The sequence below is a fragment of the Lethenteron reissneri genome, chromosome 27 (assembly GCF_015708825.2).
Source record: "Lethenteron reissneri isolate LAM-NWPU_2019-01 chromosome 27, ASM1570882v1, whole genome shotgun sequence".
Taxonomy (NCBI): Eukaryota; Metazoa; Chordata; class Hyperoartia; order Petromyzontiformes; family Petromyzontidae; genus Lethenteron; species Lethenteron reissneri.
Window position 1 is genome coordinate 4387306 of NC_083805.1, and position 10207 is coordinate 4397512.

Genomic DNA, 10207 nt, shown 5'->3' on the forward strand with positions numbered 1-10207 from the left:
AACCCGTCCACCACAAGCAATGCAACTGCCTTTTTGGCTTAAGATAAGAATTGACGGCCTATGTTATCCATTACACGCAGTAATGTTACTGTATAATAGGGACGGGATGAGCATTATCGCTTTATTGCTGGCGTAACGGTTTGGAAGACTTGGTAGGCGTTTAATGTGAGGGCTTACCCATACAGATCCCACCAAAATGTGGGCGCTGTAATGCGTGAGAGTATAGTACAATTTAACCAATTCACTGACAACACAACATCTTTGCTCACAAGATGTACGAGTACTGTAACCTGAAAAAAAACATTCTTAAGCGGTTTCCCACGTAGACAAGCATCGGGAGGCACCTATCTCACGTTTAAAGCCCTCAGCTGGTGCTAGAAATTCCACATTCCTATGGCGGCAGGCCCAACTGTATTAAATGTACTGACCCAAGAGCAAAAAGTAGCTGAGAGGGCAACATCCAGAAATACAACACACATTTCAGATTGCAAGCTGCCGCGCCGCTCTAAACGTTGCACCACTGGACCACACACTTTAACTCCATTGGACAGAAACGCAAAAACGGGAACTCTTGTGGTTATTGCAGGGGGGGGGGGGGGGGGGGGGGGGCCTCACGTAGAGTGTCATGGGCAGCGGCAGCATGCGAGCCGGGAAGTTGCAGAAGGCGATGTGCACGTAGTCGAAGTACCCATCGTGGATCTTGCAGTCGGGCGTGCTGTTGACAAAGTGGCATCGCTCCGACACGTTGATGCTCCGGTAGTCGCGGCACTGCAAGCGACGACGGCACGCGGAGGAGGAGAAGTTCAGAAGAATATTTATGCTGGAGGAATCCGATGACCTACAAAGCTCTTTTTCGCAGATGTCCGGTTGGTACAACAACAGCGATTGCCGGCAGAAATCTCAAGGAGTCTCTCTGCCTGAAAATAATATCGCATGGCTCGGATGATACGGTTGTGTGATGGTTAGAGCATTGGACTTGCAATCTAGAGGTCGATGGTTCGATCTCCCAGGAGTGGCAGTTGAAACAATGAGCAATTTTCTTATATCTCCCCCCCCCCACCTCTGAATGGGTAGACCACTGGTCAGTCGATCTATTGGCAGGTCACGTGTGATGGGGTGAAGTGTAAGTACTCCCACCTTTTGTAAGATACCTGCTCAGGGTGAAATAGTACGAAAAATTTAATCAAATAGCCCCTAGAGAGGCTCTCCAAAGCGTCCTCCAGTGGACGGCCTTCCACCAGCAGTGGCGTAAGCAAGCAATTGCAGGGCTGCCCCTTCACCTTTACAGCTCCCGAAGCACGAGATGTATGCTGCGGTTTGGTGTTGCACAACCCCTTAAATATAATGTGCAACCTCCCCCTTGCCTGCTGCCGAAGGCCGTTTTATTTATCTTTACCTGCTGATAATACACCCAATACTGCTGCCACTTTGAGAAATACAGCACGTGTTTTTTGTTCATTTCACAATTGTTGCATCGCGAGGGATGGCGATGGCTTGTGGAGGCCTTCATCCAGCAGTGGATACATCAAGGCTGATGATTATGACGGTGGTGGAGGACATTTTAAAGTCTTCGATGCTTTTATGAACGATTTTTTTTATTATATACTTAGTCCTCGCAATATATTCAGATGTTGACATGCTACCTCACCGAGATGACACAGTTCCAATTTAGTTGAATAGAACATATGCAGATGTAAGCACATTGAGTAAAACATTTGGTAAAAACTAGTTTTTCAATGCACACTTGTATTTGCACTGACAAGTAGAAAAGACATTACTTTGACCCCATGCAAGTAAGCAGCCGTTTTGCCAAGTTGTAACTTGTTTGCAAATTTTCGGCGGAACCTGATTATAACTCCCAGAACTGCAGAAGGTTTGTTTAAATTTAGTGTTTCTTGGTAAACGGTGTTTTACCACTGGCACTTTTTATGCCTTATAATGCACTTATATGTATTCCTTAATTGGCTAAAACTTTTAAACGATTAATTATATTTGAGAAATTATGATTTTTTTTACCTTTTTAAAATGTATTCATTTGTATTATTCATTTATTTTCTCTTATGTTTTATCTCTGTCATGGAAACGGTGTGTTTTTTATTGATGAAACACGACTTAAAGCTTCCTAGCTCACAGGGTACTTCAATATAAACTTAACTGAAGAGTGTGTTCGTGTAAATCACGGACGTAGAGTATTTGGGAGTACTGTCCACTGGTCAAATACCTTATCAAAGCAGGAAATAGACCCAGTGCCATGCATTATAGGATACCGACTGTAGCGTTGATGCACCAGCAGTGTATAAACTAAAGTTTGAATGGGTAAGACATTTATTGAAGATGACCCTCGCTCAGGACACTCTGTGGAAGCAACAAAATCCAGAAAGGTAAAAAAAATGAGAATCTGGTTCAGAAAGATGGATTTTTTTTATTGTTCAAATGGCTCGCAAATGAGATATGGAACATGACAATAATGTAACACAGTGAGATGGAAACGCAACTATACTTATATAGTAATGGTGGCAGAATTTACTGTCAATTGATTGTATATCTACCACCAATGGATATTTATTAGCAGACCGTTAGTGGTGAAGAGTAGTAGAACTACAAGGAAACGCTTTCCTGTGTAGACATAAAAACTCTAAATTTTGCTTGCCAAATTCTACACAGTTATATGGTACTAAAGTGGCCGCAACACGTGCATGGGTTGTATAATAAAGCGTGGCTTGTAGGACTACTCTTCCCTTTACTCGGCAGGAAGCAGTGGAGTACATCAATTCCTCGATGTTATCAGAATATTTACAAAACGTAAAGTTGCTACTGGCACACAAGGACAAAGCATCAAGTTAAGACCTTTGTCAATAACACTGCCCTGAAAAAGAAAATGTACACTGTAATATTCCACATCTCTGTGATATGTATAAGAGCCATAGCACGAAATGTCACCTATGGTATATGTTTCCCATTTAGGGCAGTAATAGGGATGATGGCTTTGAGAGTACCATTGGATAAAGGCACTTACAGGTGTAATGGGAGAGTGGGAAACACCACGTAGGGTTATCTTGTTATTTTCTCTCACAGCTTGGGATAATTTGATATTTTAAGCTTGGATATAGATGTGCGGTTACAAGGTATTTAAAAAGCACCTCAAGATGCTTTTTTGAAATGGTGAGTCAGAGATTGTGTTGGAACCGCTTTTTGCTAGCATGTTAAGAATTGCATTTACTACGGAGTAAATAATTACACTTTGCACAAAACCCTTTAACATTCTTTCACCCCCCCCCCACCCCATTATTTTCCCCTTGTTCTGTTGTTGGGATTCATTAGCCTTAGGTTTCCAAACCACCTGTTGTGAGTCGATCTGCTGATTAAAGAGACTAATCCGTGCATTTCCATGCATGTGGCCTAAACAATGTCCATGACCTGCTGTTGATGCCATATTAACACTTCAAAGGAAAACTAGAGACAAATGGTAATTTGGCCTCACAAAGGGAATGGTCATTTATTTGTACAATGGCATTTCTGGGACAGGAGCAGAAAAAGTGGAAATCTGGGACAGCAAATAAATGTCCAGTGGGTTGTTTGAAGAGAGGGCATTCTAATTCACTTGGCAGTGGCAGCTTCCGCGGATCTCTATAAACAAATGACTATGGGACTAAAGTTCACCCAGATTAGCAGAGTTTGGCTGACCCATTGCCTACAGGAGGTGGTTTTTCATCATGTGGCGCGTGTAAGGGTAATTTACACGCCAGTTACTGGCGCCAGCAATACCTCGTATGCAATTGGTTCCCTAAAACGTGTATCCACTGCTGTACGAAAGCCTTCCAAAAGCCGTTTCGATCATGGGGGTTGCTTGTGCCATACTTCACCACGCTGGTCATGGTGGTGGGTTGGTGGCGAGGGGCATGCCTAAGACTCAGTTCAGATGGCGCTAATCACTGCACCACTGCTCCCCCCGCATATACGGTATACGTACTCGTGTTTACTTATAACCCATCAGTACATGTAACAACTGTACTTACATTTTGATTTAAAGCTTTCGTGACTGCAGGGATTTATATATATATTCTTGGTTCTTTCGGTAAAGTCACGTAGAAGGGAAACAATAAAATAAAAAATATATAATATATTGTTTTATATTTTTATTACTTTATTGTTTCCCTTCTACGTGACTTTACCGAAAGAACCAAGAATATAACTGTACTTAAATGAATGTGTTATACTGTCATTGATTGCATAACAACGTATATCTCAATTATACATGAAACACGTGTGGCGAGTGGTATCTTAACCGGTCATCCGCCTACCCCCAAAACCTTCAACATCCGATATTCACTGTCGTGGTGGAGTAAGGTCAAACAACATCCATGATCCTGACACGGTATGGGCACACAGGCACCTGACTCCCGTCAGCGAATTGACAGCGCCATATCATTATAATCACTACGTACACCAATAATTGTTAGGATAACGCGCGCTCCTTAATAGTACCTAAACGCAAGTGGCTTGTCCACAAATTACTTTTATGATTATAATGTGATGTGTATGGTCAACAGATAGTTGTCCTCGATTCTAAGTTGAAGTAGTTTTTAAAAAAATCTAATTTTCACCTTTCGCCAACCCGCACAATTCCAAGTTTTCGTTGTAAATTGAGCCAAAAATATTTCAACTTAAAGCGACAGGACAGCAAGCATATCCAGAGCAAATAGTGACAATCCATCAATTTCGATTTAAAGCTTTCGTGACTGCAGGGATTCATCTTCTTGGTTCTTTCGGTAAAGTCACGTAGAAGGGAAGTAATAAAATAATAAAAATAAAACTTAATAAAATAATTCTCACGACGTTTCGGCCACAACGCAAGCAGCCGTCCTCAGGTGAAGAACATGTCTGTCGATAAGACAGAGTCTGAATGACATGTCCTAGGCTTGGAGCGTCTATTTAAGCTGGGAGGGAAGAGGAAGAGCGCCTTGACAAAGGAATTTGCATATGAAGAGGAATTTAGCATATTTATGGGAAATGCAAAATCCATCAAATGTAGCATTATGACCACAGCAGCAATAGGCGCAACTCATGGGCGTCAATTCGAGGTGCCAGATGATGCCATGTAGGTAGGTGGCATCAGTGGGGCCAAACTGCCAGTGGTCAATACATGGCGCACGTTTTGGTGGCACGAGTAATCGATAAAGAAGATTTTTCAACGAGGGAAGAGGGCTTCAATCCCAGGGGGTCACTGTCGCAGCAAATGAGACGATTATCCTGGTGGTCTGGCCACCTTGGTTGGGTAGGTCCAACAACGTGAAGGTAAAACATCACTGTGTATCGATCAGTCCTCGAGACTCATCCATACACTGGAATGTTTTGGTGCAAATGCGTTCACGGAAATGTTTGTCTTGTGAGGAGGAAGCAGAGATCACGAAGACACCCCCAAATCGTGCACGTGAGGGTGATGCAACAACAACTATTTTAAAAAAAACCCCTATAAAGTCGTCTTAATTTTACGAGGTTAAAGGCCCCTTTTTGTCAGAGGATATCACAAACGAGAGCTCAACGAAAGTGGCTTATCATCATCATCACCACCACCATCGTGTGGACATGTACAGCAGCCAAATACATCTACAAACGCGTGATGTTGATGACTCCCCCGGAGATCGAATCCTTGCACACCAGGCGAAGAAGGGATATCACAAAGCAACTCTCAAAAACTCCGCACAGACAGATTCAAGAATCCGCCGCGGCTCCACCACCACCACGACGACCACAACAATCTCTCTCACCTCCGATGCTGATGATGAATGAGGATCGTGGACGCTGTGACGGTGTTCTGACGATGCCTCGGACCCCACCACCATCATCATCACCACCAACATCATCGCAGCGACCACGTGCAGCGGCGGGGACATCGTCGTCGTGGTTAAGAAAACAACAACAAATAACAACAATAACCTTGTCCACCAATTGAGGCGGTGCTCACGGCTAGAATGTAAACATCTTAAACGCCGGCAAACGTCCTCGTGCTGCGCGGCATATTCGCGACAGGCGACCCATTAAACAGAAGCGGCTGTGGGTTTTTTTAAAACATAACCACACAAAACCACCAATAATAAATAAAAAACCGCAAATAAATCTGTCGTGTTTGTGTGCCGGTCGTCTGTAATACTACTCGCTCGCCGTGGCGTATTTTTTATTTAGTTGTATCTCTCTCTGTGCGTCTCTTTCTCTCGCTCTCTCTGTGCGCGTGTCTCTCTACGGCTGCGACTTTGAGCACCGCGGCGCTGCGTGCGGCTGCGTCCTCCTCGCAGACCCCGGGACGTGGGGGTGGTGGGGGGTGGGGGGGAGGGGTCGGGGGAGGGGGTGGTCGGGGGAAGGGAGGGGGTGGTGGGGGTGGTGGGGGTCGGGGGAGGGGTGGTGGGGGTGGTGGGGGTCGGGGGAAGGGAGGGGGTGGGGGTGGTGGGGGTCGGGAGAAGGGAGGGGGTGGGGGTGGTGGGGGTCGGGAGAAGGGAGGGGGTGGTGGGGGTGGTGGGGGTCGGGGGAGGGGTGGTGGGGGTGGTGGGGGTCGGGGGAAGGGAGGGGGTGGGGGTGGTGGGGGTCGGGAGAAGGGAGGGGGTGGGGGTGGTGGGGGTCGGGAGAAGGGAGGGGGTGGGGGTGGTGGGGGTCGGGGGAGGTGGGGGGTGGTGGGGGTGGTGGGGGTCGGGGGAAGGGAGGGGGTGGGGGTGGTGGGGGTCGGGAGAAGGGAGGGGGTGGGGGTGGTGGGGGTCGGGGGAGGGGTGGGGGTGGTGGGGGTGGTGGGGGTCGGGGGAAGGGAGGGGGTGGGGGTGGTGGGGGTCGGGGGAGGGGTAGGGTGGTGGGGGTGGTGGGGGTGGTGGGGGTCGGGGGAAGGGAGGGGGTGGGGGTGGTGGGGGTCGGGAGAAGGGAAGGGGTGGGGGTGGTGGGGGTCGGGGGAAGGGAGGGGGTGGGGGTGGTGGGGGTCGGGGGAGGGGTGGGGGTGGGGGGGTGGTGGGGGTCGGGGGAAGGGAGGGGGTGGGGGTGGTGGGGGTCGGGAGAAGGGAGGGGGTGGGGGTGGTGGGGGTCGGAAGAAGGGAGGGGGGTGGGGGTGGTGGGGGTCGGGGGAAGGGAGGGGGTGGGGGTGGTGGGGGTCGGGGGAGGGGTGGGGGTGGGGGGGTGGTGGGGGTCGGGGGAAGGGAGGGGGTGGGGGTGGTGGGGGTCGGGAGGGGGTGGGGGTGGTGGGGGTCGGGGGAGGGGTGGGGGGGGTGGTGGGGGTCGGGGGAAGGGAGGGGGTGGGGGTGGTGGGGGTCGGGGGAAGGGAGGTGGTGGGGGTGGTGGGGGTGGTGGGGGTCGGGGAAAGGGAGGGGGTGGGGGTGGTGGGGGGTGGTGGGGGTCGGGGGAAGGGAGGGGGTGGGGGTGGTGGGGGTCGGGGGAAGGGAGGGGGTGGGGGTGGTGGGGGTGGTGGGGGTGGTGGGGGTCGGGGGAAGGGAGGGGGTGGGGGTGGTGGGGGGTGGTGGGGGTCGGGAGAAGGGTGGGGGTGGTGGGGGATCGGGGGGTGGAGGATCGGGGGGTGGGGGATCGGGGGTGGGGGGGGATCGGGAGGGGATCGGGGGGTGGGGGGGGGTCGGGGGGATCGGGGGGTGGGGGGGGGATCGGGGGGTGGGGGGGGGATCGGGGGGTGGGGGGGGGATCGGGGGGTGGGGGGGGATCGGGGGGTGGGGATCGGGGGGTGGGGGGGGGATCGGGGGGTGGGGGGGGGATCGGGGTGGTGGGGGGGATCGGGAGGGGATCGGGGGGTGGGGGGGGGTCGGGGGGGTGGGGGTGGGGGGGGATCGGGGGGTGGGGGGGGGATCGGGGGGTGGGGGGGGATCGGGGGGTGGGGGGGGATCGGGGTGGTGGGGGGGATCGGGAGGGGATCGGGGGGTGGGGGGGGTCGGGGGGGTGGGGGGGGATCGGGGGGTGGGGATCGGGGGGTGGGGGGGGGGATCGGGGGGTGGGGGGGGATCGGGGGGTGGGGGGGATCGGGAGGGGATCGGGGGGTGGGGGGGTCGGTCGGGGGGGTGGGGGTGGGGGGGGATCGGGGGGTGGGGATCGGGGGGTGGGGGGGGATCGGGGGGTGGGGGGGGGATCGGGAGGTGGGGGGGGATCGGGGGGTGGGGGGGGATCGGGGTGGTGGGGGGGATCGGGAGGGGATCGGGGGGTGGGGGGGGGTCGGGGGGGTGGGGGTGGGGGGGGGATCGGGGGGTGGGGGGGGGTCGGGGGGTGGGGGGGATCGGGAGGGGATCGGGGGGTGGGGGGGGTCGGGGGGGTGGGGGGGGTCGGGGGGGTCGGGGGGGTGGGGGGGGGATCGGGGGGTGGGGGGGGTCGGGGGGTGGGGGTGGGGGGGGATCGGGGGGTGGGGATCGGGGGGTGGGGGGGGATCGGGGGGTGGGGGGGGATCGGGGTGGTGGGGGGTATCGGGGGGGGGGTGGAGGATCGGGGGGAGGTGTAAAGACAAAGGTCCCCCGTGTAGCCGTGTGGGGCTGTCGGGGGCAAGTGCCCTTCGATTTGAGCAGCGACTACGGGGCGGACAACAACCGCGCCCGGCCGCCTTTGTCTCCCCGCGGTGGGCGACGTTGACGACAACCACCGCCACCTACCCAGGTACTCGTTTTAGCGCTGAGTCGACCTAGGGGGGGGATCGAACTCGGGTCGCAGGGTTCATAGCGGAAGTCGGCTGGGTGGTTCATCACCCATCGTGTATCGATTATCACGACAGAGTTCGATTTTTCGTTTCATTATCATCACCAACAACCACCACCAAACATCGTCCAAATCAAACAATTTAACTACGAACAAGACGTTAGCCACACGTGCCATGTGTTCACACGTCTGCACTGTACTGTATGTATCATAACTGGTTGGGTGAGATTTTTAGTTTTTATCACCACCACCACAACCATCAACAACATTTAATGTCAACATCTTCATCATCAACATCGTGGGCGAGTGGGAGGGATCAATAATATTTTATTCGTGCCATCATCATCACCACCACCATCATCATCGTGTTTGTTATTGATGTTGTTGTTGTCTTGTGGTCAATGTGGTTACACCACTGGCATCACTTTGCACGCCGATTCAGTAACATGAACCACTGTGTGTGTCCACTAAATTGAGAGCCTTCGTGTACGAATAACATTAACGAAGGCTCTAAGTTTAGTGGACACACACACAAGCACAAGCTGCTGTTGTTGTTGCTTCATGATTAATGGGGGCAATGAGAGTCCAGCCCCACGTGTCTCTGTGTACAAACAACACAGAGAGACACGTGGGGGTGGACTTGCTGTATGACCAGCACATGTGGTCACTTAAGGGTAGGGGGGAAACCTTTGTAAGAGCAATGTCTGTGTACAATTGTGTGGGGGGGGGGGAGCAGTGGTTGGCATACTCTTAGGTTGTTTCGGTAAAGTCACGTAAAAAAAATATAATAATAAATGATAAATAACTAGATTAAAATGAAAAATAAAAAACAAAAAAATAACTACATTAAAATGAAAAATGTATTAAAAAGAACTAAAAATTTACTTTAAAAAACTAAATTAAAATGAAAAATAAATGAAAATAACTAAATTAAAATGAAAAATAACAAAAAATAACTAAATTATAATAAAAAAGAACTAAAAAAATAACTAAAAAAATCACTAAATTGAAATGAAAAATAAATAAAAATAACAGGTGGGACAGCTAAATTTAGTACTGTATATCAAGTGAGGTTTTGTAAAAAAATTGGGTTACATCGCGTAAATGTATAAATGTGTCGTGAAACCCGCCACCACCCGACACAGCCAATTAGTAAAGTTTTAGTGGTGTAACGTAAACACAACGTGGCAATTAGCTACTGATGTAACAGCAGCGAGTGGCACGTAGAGGTATGGTCGAACAACCCCCTAAATGTGCTGTTAGTGACCTATAAGTATTCATGAATGTTTTTTTATTGATTGTACGTTGAAACTTCTTTCGCACCGTACGTAGCCACCCGTGTACGTATCACGGGATATACTCTGTACACTGTACGTACAATGTGTACAGTACGCACACTGTGCACAGTATATATATACAGTATAGACGTAATGTACACAGTATATATACTGCATATTGTGTTACAGTATGTATACAGTGTACACGCACTGTGCAAACATTGTACAGTATGCATATTGCTGCGCAGAGTACACAGTACGTACTGTACGCA

At 50.9% G+C, this 10207-nt stretch overlaps 1 protein-coding gene and 1 pseudogene across 1 annotated transcript in view; both read right to left on the reverse strand.

Moving 5' to 3' along the window:
• SLC8B1 (solute carrier family 8 member B1) overlaps positions 1 to 6293 on the reverse strand; it is a 21833-nt gene extending 15540 nt beyond the window's left edge. Inside the window, exons 1-2 of the mRNA XM_061561194.1 lie at positions 5769 to 6293; positions 616 to 768 (exon numbers count right to left, since the gene is read on the reverse strand). Coding sequence (XP_061417178.1) covers positions 616 to 768; positions 5769 to 5894 — 279 coding nt within the window. The 5' untranslated portion in view covers positions 5895 to 6293. The remainder of the gene's footprint in view (positions 1 to 615; positions 769 to 5768) is intronic.
• LOC133348264 (basic proline-rich protein-like) lies at positions 5962 to 8426 on the reverse strand (annotated as a pseudogene).
• Positions 8427 to 10207: the final 1781 nt, after the last annotated feature.